Consider the following 14,420-nt stretch of genomic DNA (forward strand, 5'->3'; position numbering starts at 1 on the left):
AGCCCTCTTTTGTGCAGAAAGAGAAAAAGAGAGAGAGAGAGAGAGAGATGTACTTCAGATCTCGTGGGCCTTCACACCTCTGAGTGTATAGCATGAGTGTCATATGTTACTTTTTGCATGTGTCATGAAGCTGCTGCCAACCTGATGACCTGAAATGGCCTGTGACCTCCTCACTCTGACCTCCTCATTCTGACCTCCTCACTCTGACCTCTTCACTCTGACCTCCTCACACTGACCTCCTCATTCTGACCTCTTCACTCTGACCTCCTCACTCTGACCTCCTCACACTGACCTCCTCACTCTGACCTCCTCACACTGACCTCCTCAGTCTGACCTCCTCACCCTGACCTCCTCATTCTGACTTCCTCACTCTGACCTCCTCATTCTGACCTCCTCATTCTGACCTCTTCACTCTGACCTCCCCACACTGACCTCCTCACTCTGACCTCCTCACTCTGACCTCCTCATTCTGACTTCCTCACTCTGACCTCCTCACTCTGACCTCCTCATTCTGACCTCCTCATTCTGACCTCCTCACTCTGACCTCCTCACACTGACCTCCTCACACTGACCTCCTCATTCTGACCTCTTCACTCTGACCTCCTCACTCTTGACCTCCTCACTCTGACCTCCTCACTCTGCCACAGGCCCCCGTTAAACACTAACAGAGTGCCTGTATGCCATTCAAAAGGTCCCTTGTAAATGTTGGACACTTTTTAACTTTAATTAGACAATTGTACAAACTTTTATTGAAATATTTTCATGTTAGCTACAACCCTCTGGATAGCAGGTGGGGCATCTACGTACAGCCAGTGAAATATAGTCAGATAAGGCTCCTGAACCACAAGGAGTCATTTGCAAAGCAATAAAATCCTGCAGACTGCAGTCATCACTCACACATCACATCACTTCATTACTCTACCAATCAAATGGAAGAGCGTGAGAGCTCTCGTGCGCACAGACCATCTGATTTGAAACACTGTGTAATCAGAAGAGAGGTACCGATGATTCTGTCATGTCTTCTGCATTGACTTCTATACCATTTGAGCACTGTCAATAAATCAGGGCAGACTATTTCTTGATTTTAGATTCACTTTTGACACATTTCAGTGGCAGTTAATGATGCTGAAACTACAATATCTGAACAGTCCTACCCCACTAATGCACAGGTTACACAGTCTTCTCAGAAAGAGACCACCGAGGTACAAGTGTACAATCAACTCTCCCCGCCTCCAGTGCTTCTTCTGGCCGCTGCAGGGCGGAGCTCACAGCACATCTCCTCTGTAGACAACGGACTGAAAAAGCTCTACTCCCATCACTTTTTACAAATACCCCGATGACACAGTCCACTCCGGGATTACTCAGTGATCGTGACTGTCTTTTGGCCTATGAACAGTCTATATTTTGCATTTTCCCACATAGTGTGACAGCTCCCTACACCTCAATGTCGCAGTGAACTAAGAAATTCTTATCAGCTTTACAACACAGAATCGCATCTGCAGTACAAACCGTCATACACCGAGAGTGCAGAAAGAAACATCACCTTCAACCAGTACACGTAGCCCGCTATCACACACTGAAAAACCTATTCACCCAGCCTTGACTCTTACTTCGCATTATTTAGCCAGCGCTATTATATAGCTATGGAAGCAATTTATAACACATTTTAAAACATTATATAACACGTTTTAAAGCGTTGATTTAAAAGTGACCTCATTTAAGTCTGCATCTGGCAGAATTGACTTCAGCATATGCCCTCGACCAAAATTAAATCCTGCTTTGTGACTCGCAGGACTAAATGACGTAGTTGAACCTCAGTCAGTTCGCGCGTTTGCTCCATCCAGCCCAGCGACGCGCCGTAGCCCATAATATATTAGAGCGCGGGAGCTGTCCTTTCAGCACCACTGTTGGCGGAATCACTGTAAGGTGGGAGAGCGCGCGGATCACGCCGAGTTCACGGAGACGCTTTTTATCCCACACGGTATCTAATTTCATTTTTCTCTGTATGGCTTGCTAGTTGTAGGTTTAACATCGTTTCAAGAAATCTAACAGGGCTAACGTTTATTACCTGGAAAACACCTGTTTGGGGCATTTTCTCCAAATAACTTTTTCAAATGCACTGTGATTATTTTCGAAGTCCACGGAAACGAGGTGTTCTTGCAGATTTTATGTGAAGACGCAGGAGCGGAAAATTAACGGAACCATATTTTACATTTGAATGGGCTTTCTCCCTCAGATAGAATAAACAGATTACATGTGCGTGTAACAAATACAAACTGTTTCAAACTAATTTCCGTTTGGTTTCACTTGTATTCGAGATGATTACTTTCTTTGTTGGACTTTTATACATTTGCGCGCTGGGGAGTGTAAAGGTGGTTCGAGCCAATGGTCAACCTAAGGGCAATCGCTTCATGTGCACGGCTGTACCCGCGGGCACAGATATCAGCTGCCCGGTGGAAACAACCAACCGGCTACAAAGTACGAGCCCACAAGAGGAAGAGTTCAGGAATACAATCATTCAACTCCGAGAGACAATTCTGCAGCAGAAAGAGACCATCGTTAGTCAGCAGGGCACAATCAAAGAGCTTAACTCCAAACTTTCTCGCTGTGAAGCTGCAGCTCAAGATGCACGAGACGGTAAGTCGCGAGGAGGCGCGAGGAGGAAGGACTACAGTAAAATCACGATGGGAGATTTGCCGCGCGACCCCACCGAGACCATAGATCAGCTGGGAAAGACCATGCAGACTCTGAAGCAGCGTCTGGAAAACTTGGAGGTAAAATACACCGCAGACAATGTATTTTTAACGGTTCAATTAATTAAATATTTCAGTCGTGTTGTCTATATAAATAAATAAAATTCACATTTTTTTAATGGAATCTGTTCTATTAACAATCCGCACCATGTTAAAGGACAAGTTTGACCTTTTCTGGGCATGCTCTCTCTTCACTCTAGCCTCTCTCTCTCTCTCTCTCTGTCTGTCTATCTCTCTCTAACTCTTTCTCTCTATCTCTAACTCTTTCTCTCTCTCTGTCTCTCTGTCTCTATCTATCTCTATGTCTCTCTCATTCACTCTCTGTCCATCTCTCTCCTTTTCTCTCGGTCTCTGACACATGTGCAAACATGCATACAGACACATGCACGTATTACTATTCTATAAGGGCTTGACTGCGCTAAAAAACAAACCCTAACCTTAAGCTATGGTGATCAGTAACGGTTAGAATATAGAGCATGCCGGGTAGGTGTATGCACACACACACACTACACATTCATGCTCATCCACATATGCACACACCTCTTCCCTTCCTTGCACACACACTCAGAGACTGCAGAGCATGTGACTCATCACCTTTGCATCCGCTAGAGAAAAATACGACGTGAGTTTTTTGGGTGCTGTGGCTTGGTGGGTTACAGTTGGCCCGGCCTGCCGCGGTGCCCCCGAGGGCCCGAGTCATGTTCTCCTCTCCCCCTCCCCCCCCCCCCCCCCCACCAGCAACAGCAGCATCAGCACCGCGCCAACGTGTCCGGCGTGGCGGGGGTGACGGCCGCCCTCCCCGACGACCTGCGGGACCTGCTGAAGCAGCGTCTGGGGGACCTGGAGGGTCAGCTCCTGCGCAGGGTGACGGAGCTGAAGGAGGAGAAGAGCCTGCTGTACAACGAGACGGCGGCCCACCGCCAGCGCACGGAGACCACCCTCAACTCACTGCTGGAGAGGATCGCTGAGCTGGAGAGAAGTACGTGGCAGTGCAGACGCACGTGTCTGACTGGTCATGCTGTTGTGTTGTCTCCCTCTGGCAGGGGCGATTATGTGTGATTTATGGGCGTTTAAATGGAGGCCCAAGCCAAGGCCTGGCAGGAAAGCTGCATAAAGCTGTGTATAAAAGAGTTCAGCATTTGCAGCCAGCTGTTTCCATATTCGCTTTGTTGAATGAAATGTTCATCCGTCTGGCGTCACCATTTTCAATATCAAGTACAGGGTCGTGTACACAAACAGGACCAATTTACTAATAGAGACAAGGGATTAGACTTGACCCTGTGGCACTAGCATTGTAGTGATTCTTGGTCTGCCCTGTTTAATCATGCAGCTATTTGCACCAGCCTATCTGGTCCAGAACAACCAAATCATTGAAATTGCTGCAGTAGCGAATTTGTTCCACATTCTTCTCTTTTCCCTTACAGGTAACAATGCATTTAAGTCTCCAGAGGACTTCAAGATATCTCTGCCCCTGCGCACCAACTACCTGTATGGCCGTATCAAGAAGAGCTTGCCGGAGATGTACGCCTTCACCGTCTGCATGTGGCTCAAGTCAAGCGCAAGTCCTGGCATTGGGACTCCGTTCTCCTACGGTGTCCCCGGACAGGCCAATGAGATCGTGCTGATAGAATGGGGCAACAACCCCATCGAGCTGCTCGTCAACGACAAAGTGAGTTGCTGATTTTGCCCGCAGAGCTGCAAATGTGTGTCTGTTTTGTCTAGAAAAAGTACATTGTAATTACATCAAACCTTTAACCCCAGATTGCTCCAGGGGTCACTGTAGCTGTGTTCGAACCGTGTAGCTGGCTCTAGAATTATAGACTTAGAACTAAAAGCTTGAATGTGAATGCAGCATTCGTAACTGCGAGGCTGTATCTGTGAGGCAGGGTCGCCTGCCTCTGCCCAGCGTTGTGTTTTGCCAGTACAGCTCTGCGATCACTTCAAGTGTGTTTACGTCACAGCTTCTGCCAGTCCTGCCGTGCTTGCTAATGACATTGGCCTCACTCACAAAAAAATCTGCTGGTGTGGTCCAGTTTGCAAAGTGTGGTTCGCCAAAAAAACCAATGAGATGGCAAAAGCAACTTTCAAAGCTATGTTCGTTTTTGTTTGTTAATGCAAAATGGGTTTGGCATGTTGATTGCACCAGGTGGGGGGGGGGGGGGGGGGGGGGGGGGCGCAGGACAACCAAAGGCTCCCGAGAGGCTAAACCTGCCCAACAGAATGCAACATGTTGCCCTAGTTAAGCTCCCCCTCTGGATGCTACACTGGAGGTATCAGGGAAGGAAATGGAAAATAAATCTCTCAATGTGTTTGGGTGAATAAATCCCACATTTGCAACAGTGAACGAATTTGACCAAGTGCAGGAATTTTGACAGACAGTGGTCAGGCATTTTTCTTATATTGTTTCCCAGCCGGTTAAATACTAATCCTTCTTAAAACACAAACTCCTCTTGTCTTCTATATTACGTTTCTCTGTGAGAGTCTTTCGCCAATGGATTGTGGAAATCATTAGATCTCTGTGTCTCTGGCTCCTGTTGAACGTAACCTAGGGGTCGAGAGAGAGTGTGAGAGAGAGCGCGTTTGGCTGCCTGACTAATTCCCGTGATACGTTTCCTGAGTTGTGTCAGTTCTTCTAGCTTATTGAGAGAGGCGGCTTGCCCTAGAGCTCCCTGCTACAGCATGCATTATACATGCGAGTGTCTCTGTGTGTGTGTGCACAGGCTGGGGGCTTAACAGAGAAAGAGAGAGAGAGGGAGAGAGAGAGAGAGAGAGAGAGAGAGAGAGAGAGAGAGAGAGAGATGCTGCCTCGCTGACTGATTAGACTACCTGTCAAGTGCATCTTTAGCGCTTTTCCTTTCTGCAGTACATCCTGCTCTACTTACAAATGTTCTATTCTGCCTTACCCCATACTAATTTTACCTTTCCATATTCAAGCTTTAGGCTCTGACTGTAATCACTTCCTTTCTAATGTGTCCTCACTGGGATTTAGATTACAAAACACTTACGCTAACAAAAGGGGCACACCTCATTGGTGGATAAAAGAGAAAGGTGCTTATATAGTAACATTTCGCAGTTATCGAAGTTTCAGTCCTTTTGTGGAACGTGCTTATAGATCATGGAGGAATATACTGATCATCTCTGAGGTTCTAAGCCATCTGTGAGCATTTGGTTTTAATCTACTGGAACAGGACTGCTTGTTGACTTTATGTAAGAAGTTAGTTTACAAGAGGGAGTTGACCAAGGCAACATACAACAGTAAGAGGGGTAGATACTGGCACTCAGTGTTGGTGACCACAAGGCGGCCATCTTCCTTGTGGTGTATTGATTTCCGCAGCATACACTTCAGAATTACACACAGATCACAGTCTCACAACACCTTGTGAAGAGATAAGAGAGCATTGATTCAGTGGTTAGGTTGAAAGATGTAAATGTAATGGTGGGGCTTTGCTTACTGGGTACAAAAAAACTACAGAATAATCTTAACCTGACCTGGTTTATTCCTTCTACAGCACTGAGCATTGTGGGTATATTTACCCTGCAATTCCTTTTGATATTCACAGTAACGGTCCTGCATTGTATCTGCATTCATTTTACTGTACTTCTTATTTTCCGTAGTATTATACTGTGAGTCTGTTCACCAGCGTTCGATAGTACCATGATGCCAGTGTGTAAGACCTAAACGTAAATGAACTCACTGTCCTGCTAAACCACAGGTGGCTCAGCTGCCTCTGTCTGTGAGTGACGGGCGATGGCATCATATCTGCATCACCTGGACGACCAGGGACGGTTTCTGGGAGGCCTATCAGGACGGTGAGAGACTGGGCACTGGGGAGAACCTGGCCCCCTGGCACCCAATTAAACCTGGAGGAGTGATCATACTGGGTCAGGAACAGGTAAGAGCAAAGGGAGAGACACACAAAGCCCACCTCAGGGGGTTGGTGGAAAGAAAATAGAGTGAGTCTTCACACGCGATGATTAAAAGACGTCATCCCTCTTTATTTGTGAACCAGCCGCCCTGTCTTCACACGGTCATGTCACACGGTGTGAGCAGAGACTAATCTTCTGCTCCTAAGAGATGGTACGCAGGGGTCATTGAACCTAAATGAAACATTAGATAACCAAACTGCGTTTGGTCTGTTCAGTACATAGTACATAGACACAAAGTTAAAGTAGAACGAGTTTTCATTTAGGGAGCTATAGCAAAATGAAATGTGAGGAAGAAGCCATCAGATGAGCACCTGAATCTCTGAGTCGTGATTGGCTGCAAAAAATGTGCCTGACGGGCAGTTTCTCTCCCCTGGTTCATGCAGGACATGGTTGGCGGGAGGTTCGATGCCACGCAGGCTTTCGTCGGCGAGCTGAGTCACTTCAACATGTGGGACCGAGTCTTGAGGCCCGCAGACATCTCGGGCATGGCCAACTGCTCCGCCTACATGCCGGGCAACATCGTGCCCTGGGTTGATGGCAACGTGGAGGTGTTTGGGGGAGCTTCTAAAGCTGCTCTGGAGATCTGCGAGGACCGCCTCTTCGACTCGTAAGAGTCAGCCCACCCCGCGCGGAGCTGATGAGTCTTTATGGAGGTGCACACCTCGACATGCTGCTTTGGGACGTGGATGGCAAAGGTGATTGGACGAAATAGTATTCGCTGCTCTTATGGGCGTTTCTTCTGGCTGAATCCCCCTTTTGGTTGTTTTGCGTTTTGTTGAAAGTTTTAGTGTCTGCAAGGTCAACGACTCAAGTAACTGTGATATGTGTGATAACTGTAAATGCCAGGGTGTTTCATTGTTTTTTTAAATCAAAGTTAAAAACATCTGAGTACATCCAACCTTTGGCTTCTTGGTGATGTTAGGTATGCTTTTGTCTTGCACATGTCTTTCAAAGTTTATAAAAAAAAACCTCTACAAAAAAGCAATCACAAAATTTAGAATTCCCATATGTCCAAACTGAAGTTTGTTTTGAGTCTTGTACCCCTTGTGAGAAGAACTTTTAAGTATGTTGTCAAAAGGAGTTGAACCACAATAGAGGGCTCGAACAGAAATATTTGCATTATTATGTATGAATGAATAACTTCAAACATGCAAAGTCGTCTTCGTACCCAAAAAGTGACAAGAGTGCTCACGTTTATGTGGGAGTGCATACGTGTGCCCATGGACGCAGTCGGTGTGAGAGGAACATTCTCGTTGCACTCTTAAAACTGCTCACCCTTGAGCGGGTCCCGTCTTCAGCAGATATTCCACACCTCGGTGAGGATAAAAGCAAAACTGCCAAAGACCGGCCTACAATTCCCAGCATGCCTCATCCGCAGGAAGCAACTGGAGGAGGGGCAGGGGCGTGTGTAGGTGTGGAGCTGAATGATGACCCTTATTCATCTAAAGCCCTGGATTGACTAAGGAAGTAGGCGCTGTGGAATTTTCAATGCAATTTTGTGAGTTTTGTGAAGTCCAGGGAATTCACCCTGACCAGTTACCGTGGATTAACTGTGAGTAAGCTTTTGCAGAAGAGGAGTAGTACGTTTAGAACACTTGCTTAATAGTACATGTACATAATCAGAGTTTTGTTTCAGAATCGCTGAGACCCTAGCACAAAGCACTGACAACAATCAAAAGTATTAGTGAGTAATAACACTCTTGATGAAAGAGATGCTACTTGCATTCTCGTAACGACAGCAAGGTTGAATGCGTTCTCCTCTTGACGCTTGAGAGAGGAACCTGCATTGTTTTTCTACTCTAGTCCGTTAATGCTCGATCGGTTTAGACTACATAATGCACTGTGTAGTAATGTTTAAGTAAAGCCATGTGATCGCTACATTATATCAGTCCATGTACACCAAGCTTTCAGTACTGTTCGTATATGTTTCCATGCCCTAACTACACCACTATGCCTGTCAGTTTTGTATCTAGCTGTTAAAATGTAGGACATTCACAGGCTATAGAATGGAGTTAAGATTAGAGTCCCAAGGCTTCTCTGTAGTATATATTGTTCTTAAATGTATGGGACCCACTAATTGGCAGAAAGTTGATGCTACTACTTTAGTCCTTTATGAGGGAGAGTGCTGCAGTGGATCAGAAGTACTGCTGTGATTGCTCTTCATTTTCATTTGGATGTGATTTCAAATCCGTTACTGTATCTACTCAAGGGGAAAACTCTCAAATATAAACGGTTTGTGTTTTTTTTTTTTTTATCCGTTCAGTTAAAATGTCAATATTTGAATTTAAATTTCATGTGAAAAAATTCAATGGCCTCTAAGCGCCACCTGTGGTCTCTTGATTTGTCAAGGATTCTGTGTTTAAATGGGAGCAGTCGTTCTACTGAGAGTACAGCATGACATGGCTAGGCTGAAGACATGAAACTGAGAGTGCTTTTGATTTGGGCTCTGCCTCTCTTTCCTCGTATGAAACTTCTCGTTCAGTTTGACGTTGAGGTGTGGCTCAATAGCTTTTTGAACCCAATAAATGATTCTGAAAAGAGTGAAAATGTACTGTAATGTGTTATCTGAGGACATGGGTGAACGTGTCGCATTGAACAGATGGTTATTGAGATATTATTCTCACAGAAACAGTACGATATGAATCTGGGAAATCAAACAGAAGCGTGTGGCCCACTCGGTCTGCCACTCCTGCGCATGAAGTGGATGTTTGATCAGCTGTCAAGCTTTCCAGACTCCAGATGTTATTACCTCTATGATGCCTGACACATCTCTAGTCAAATTGCCTGTCAGAGCCATGTTGCTTGGGCATGGGAGTTGTAACTGGACATAAATAGCAATTTTTCCCTGTCTCTTCTGTTCTGCTGCTAAATATTACCAACAGCCCCAAATCCTCAGCTTGGCAAGGATACACGGGGAAACGAAAAAAAACTAAATCTGTGGACTATGAGTAGTGTAATATAGTCTTCTAAATTCCTGCTGTCATGCTCGTGACTGTCATCGATTACAAGCTTCTCGTGCGGCGAGTAATTGCTTTGTCACCTGAGCTGAGTTCATATCAATTAGCTGGCGACCCACTTTTAGCATAGCAAAAGCACTTAGGCTGCTTTGACAAGCAATTATTTTGAATGCCACAGAGACCAGAGGGTGGTAAAGAGGCCCTCAGTGAGAAACTATTTTTCTGCAGGGGAACACAACCTAAATGTGCCCAAAAGTTAGGAGGAAAATGGAGACACACAGTCCAATAAAAGCAGCATGGGGGCGTTCTGGACATTTTAATCAGCCTGTTTTTTATTTATTTATTTATTTATTTTTAACAGTTCGACTCCACAGTTTAGCCATACACCATAAAAAAATTTAATGAATGACAAATTAAATAATGTGTAGTGGTGCAATAACTGGTCAAGGTCAGCAATTGCTGTACCAATATTTTAATTAAAAAGAAAAGACTACCCACCCCCAATAAAATAGTGTAAAAATTTCTGGACCCCTCAGTGGGACATGGTTTCCTGGTAGCTTCTGGTAATGCCCACGAATGCATTTAGATGGTGATCGTATACCAGTAATAAGCAGCAGTTAAGCACCAGTTACGCGAAACCAACATTCAATCATTAGCAGGATGCCACGCTTGACTGCAACAGAGGCAGCCGAAAAACGTCATGGCCGAAGTTCTACACAACCAGTCAGCGCTTAGCTACCATAGAGGAGGAGCTGTTAACTCAAGGATGTCGTCGTATCAGCTCGTCGAGACGACGCTCTATGCTCTCTCACCCAAATCTGTCCCTTACTGTCCCAAGTCCCTGAATGATCACTCAAAATCCTATTTGGCAGAACAATTTATTTAGCAGTTCATTAAACTATAATAATACTGAGCTTTAGAACCTACTTTTGCTTCAGTCAGCTGCTTGCTTTTCATCTCTGAACCTTTCTTCTCTTCCTCTATCGACTCTCATTACATCATGTGCTGTTCTGATGTATCTCGGCCTATCTTGGGTGTTCAAACAGATTCATTTATACTAAATTAGTTTTCAGAAGATCCAGGCAGCTTGCTTTAGAACACCATCGCTCCCCGGGTTGGTTTTTTTTTTTGCCCTAATGCTAGTGTTAACCTGTTTAAGGTGACAGAGTGATGATGAATTGCTGCAAATTTAAACTGCAAAGTTGAGAAGAGGTGATTTTGCACCTGCAGACAGTGGAGATGCTAAGTGTGCAGGGAGTGTTCACCCCGCGGGGAGCCCCAGGTTAGCATGTTTATGGCCCCAGCCCTGATTGTAGCTTCCACCTAGTCTCCTCACCAGCCAACGTATGCATAACATAGCTCTGTCGTAACCATAAATCACCACCACACCACACCTAATAATAGTATACAGTTCAAACTGATATAATCCCGGGGCTTCAGTGCCTGCATTAATCACATCTACTGGAAGCATTCAGTGGCATTCCGTTTACAGCTGTGGCTGGTGGTGGATGTGAGCATTACATGGATTAAGGACCCCAGGCCCATCCCCCACCTGCTGGGACACAGGTAAGCAGCACTGTGCAAATGAAGCAGGCCTGAGGTGATCTTACACACAGCGCTAACCCTCACTAATACACGCAGGCTTAAGCTCTTCCTGCCCTGACATTTACACATCGTCCGCCTTCCATCAGGAAGGGGGAGCGATCTGCTCCAAAAGCCATTTAGACTGATTAGTTTTAATGCCAGCTGGGTTGGACCTACACAAAGGGCAGTTTTGGCTCGAACAAAGATCTCATCATTGTAACTGCTGCCAAAGGTCTCTGACGGAGTGGGTCAGGCTGAAGCATAGATGGCAGTGTGCTAGCAGGCCTGCGTGCCTGTGCACTACTACCAAGGCAAATGTCACGCTTCTCCCACTTATCCGAGCAGCAGGGGACTCGAAAGGCTCCGTAGGTGTTAATTGAGGACCAACCCATACGAGAAGTGGGTAGCCATCTTTTCACACACATATTGTGGTCACAAATACTACTGAACAAACTCATAAAACAGTGCTGCAAATTATAAGACCAGAGATAAGTGCAAAGATACAATTATTCAAATATCACTGTTGATCAAATTTATTTTTAAATCTTCACATACAGTGAAGAACAAAGTAATATGGAAGCTAATGTGTTGTTATTATTGTGTTGGTGTTACATGAGCCATTTCGTTGTACAACTGTTTGTGTGTTTTTACGTGATATGGAAATATTCAGGAGTCATGGCATGTTTCTTTGAATCACCATAGCTCTAATTTTACTGGCGAATTAATAAAGCTTGGAGTAGAAACCAGGTAAAGGGGTTCTCCTGCACCTCCTTTGTAAGTATCCACAGTTGGCAGGCTACTCTCTCTAACCTTGAACGGTTCGAGGTGCACAATAGCACCTTTCGCTTACAGCTTCCATCGGCCGTCCCTTAATCGCACGCTGAGCTTTTTTTCTTACTCCGTTCATGACTAAAGGGAAAAGCATTTTCATTAACTGTATTATGATGAGATAGCGGGAGGCGCTCCCTCCCAGGAGAAGAACACGTATCGAACTTTACTGCGGTGCTCATGATCAAGCTCTCTGCTCCAGGCCATGGTGAGAAGAATCGCTGTTCAGCGGGAGAACACTGATCCCAGATCAGAGTAAAAGAATAAAGCAAAAGCAAAGGCAAAGCAAGCCAAACAACTATCAAGGTCAGTGGACAGCACCATGTGTTTGACATGTAGAGGTATGAGGCGGGCCTTGCCGGCGCTGTGCTCTGCTCCTCATTGGTCATTCCCTCTGGTATAATTTGACTGATTTGGGAGTCAGCCACTTAAACTCATCCATTGGTTTTCAATTATAAGTTTGTGACCTCCATGAATGTAAATCTAGCACATGTATTCCTGTAGTCCTGTAACATTTATGCGAATATTCAACAAGAGTTCCAAAAATAAGCATGAGTGATTTTTTTTTTTGCTTTTTTACATGAGTGAGTTTTTGCTTTTTCCTTTCCTGTACAGTTTCTTTCCCAAACTTCTCATGAGTAGAATCCCCCTGTAGACTCTATTTGTACAGACACAATCTGAGAAACAGGAACAGAATCATATGAGGGAGGGCTTTGGGCGAAGACATCTCTTCAAGCAGCCAGAGAGCCCATAGTCCAATGATCTCATTTCAATATGTATTTCTACTCTGGTTTCAGTGTGTTCTCTGGAGATGATCGGTCCCTGCAAACATGCTTTTGTAGAAATGTGTGTGTGTGTGTGTGTGTGTGTGTACTGAGCAACAGTGAGTGAGTGAGTGAGTAAAAGAAGAAGACGAAGAAGCATTCAAACCAAATTAATGGTTTGATGGAGTGTGTTTTGGAGGTGCATAGTGAGCATAGCTGCAGCTCCCTCCTCTCTCTATCATTCAACGCACATCATCTTTATTCCAGGCTGAGTGACACCTGCACTTCTACAAGGAGAATATTTCATACCACATCAAGAAGAGAGACCTATTGAGATTCTGACAACCACACATCATCACCATAACAAAAACAGCAGCCTTCCTCACTCTCTCTGTCTCACTTTCTCTCTCTCTCCCTTTTTCTCTCTTTCATTGAAATTATTAATACGGTGACAATGGGCTAAAATGACACTATCACAACAACAACTATCTCCTATGATTTGTGCACTGCAGCAACCTGAGAAGCTAAATCAAACCAATTAGGCTGTGACCATGTTTAAAACCACAGCTTTACAATTTAACCGACGTTCCAGATAACTTCCTGGGCCAGAAGAGGCTTTCTGTTGGTCCAGCTTGAGAGATCTTCATAGCAGCATCTCGCAAGACTTTTCTAATAAACCTTCTCATTTAATCAACCAGATTACAACGAGATCTTCTTCTCCCTAAGACTAAATGCACCGAGAAGAGTGGGGATATTAAAGCTTTCAACTATACCAAGAGCCATACGCCGGGGAACAAAGCTGCCTTCAACTATTTTTCAAATACACACTCCAGAGAGGTAACTTTAAAATTGATGCCTATACTTTCTCATAGAAACACTTTTATATATAAATCCCCCGTCTCCCACTTTGTATTCCACATCCATCTATTCACAGAACATTTGAAACCTTGCATGGGAGGGAGCGCGCGGGGGGGGGGGGGGGGGGGGGGGGGGGGGGGGCTTTGACAGAACGCAGAGTTCGTGGCTAGCCCCCGATTCCTAGCTTTGCCTCCGAGGTGTTTCTGAGGTTCCAAATCCGTGCCGAGGGTGTAAGTGGTGATGCACAGAGGAAGCGTTCTCACGTGGAAGAGGCATGCTGGGTGAGAACTGAATGAGAGTGAGTGCAGCCCGGCCGTCAGCGTGCGCTGGAGCACTGATAGCCATGGGGCTGTTCATCTGGTATGGTCTCAGTGGACAGCCCTCGAAGAAAACTCGAGATATGAAATTTACACTATGCCACATCATGCCGGGTTATTAAGGCTATGTGAGCAGGCGGGCCAGATTGCTCAGGCACTGCAATGGCACCATCGTGGTAAAGGAGGTCAAACGTTTTGGCCGTCAATATTTTCAGCTTCAGCGTGGACCTATTATACAGGCATCTGTAACAGGGGTCTACATGGCTCAGCAGTATTGCTGAATGAGAAGAATTTGTACTGGTAGAACGTCCGGAAAAGCTACATTGACTGTATTCCTGCATGCAAGGTATCAGGGGCAAACGGTTTGTTTGCTGTGCAAGCCATCGTGTGGTTACTAGCTTGTCGTTGTTTTTGCAGATAATAGTACTGGGC

The 14,420-nt window shown here is 45.3% G+C and overlaps 1 protein-coding gene across 2 annotated transcripts; it reads left to right on the forward strand.

Moving 5' to 3' along the window:
• The first annotated feature begins 1,888 nt into the window (after nt 1-1,888).
• On the forward strand, nt 1,889-7,709 carry nptx2a (neuronal pentraxin 2a). 2 transcript variants are annotated; one of them, XM_076996827.1, is made up of 5 exons: nt 1,889-2,774; nt 3,492-3,732; nt 4,178-4,422; nt 6,467-6,646; nt 7,064-7,709. In XM_076996827.1, the coding sequence occupies exons 1-5, from the start codon at nt 2,319-2,321 to the stop codon at nt 7,289-7,291; spliced, it is 1,350 nt and encodes a 449-aa protein (XP_076852942.1). In that variant the 5' UTR covers nt 1,889-2,318; the 3' UTR covers nt 7,292-7,709. The 2 variants fall into 2 exon arrangements, with proteins under 2 accessions (XP_076852942.1, XP_076852943.1); XM_076996828.1 differs by having other exon boundaries at nt 3,498-3,732.
• The last annotated feature ends 6,711 nt before the right edge of the window (nt 7,710-14,420 follow it).

This window comes from Brachyhypopomus gauderio, chromosome 2, assembly GCF_052324685.1.
Source record: "Brachyhypopomus gauderio isolate BG-103 chromosome 2, BGAUD_0.2, whole genome shotgun sequence".
Lineage (NCBI taxonomy): Eukaryota > Metazoa > Chordata > Actinopteri > Gymnotiformes > Hypopomidae > Brachyhypopomus > Brachyhypopomus gauderio.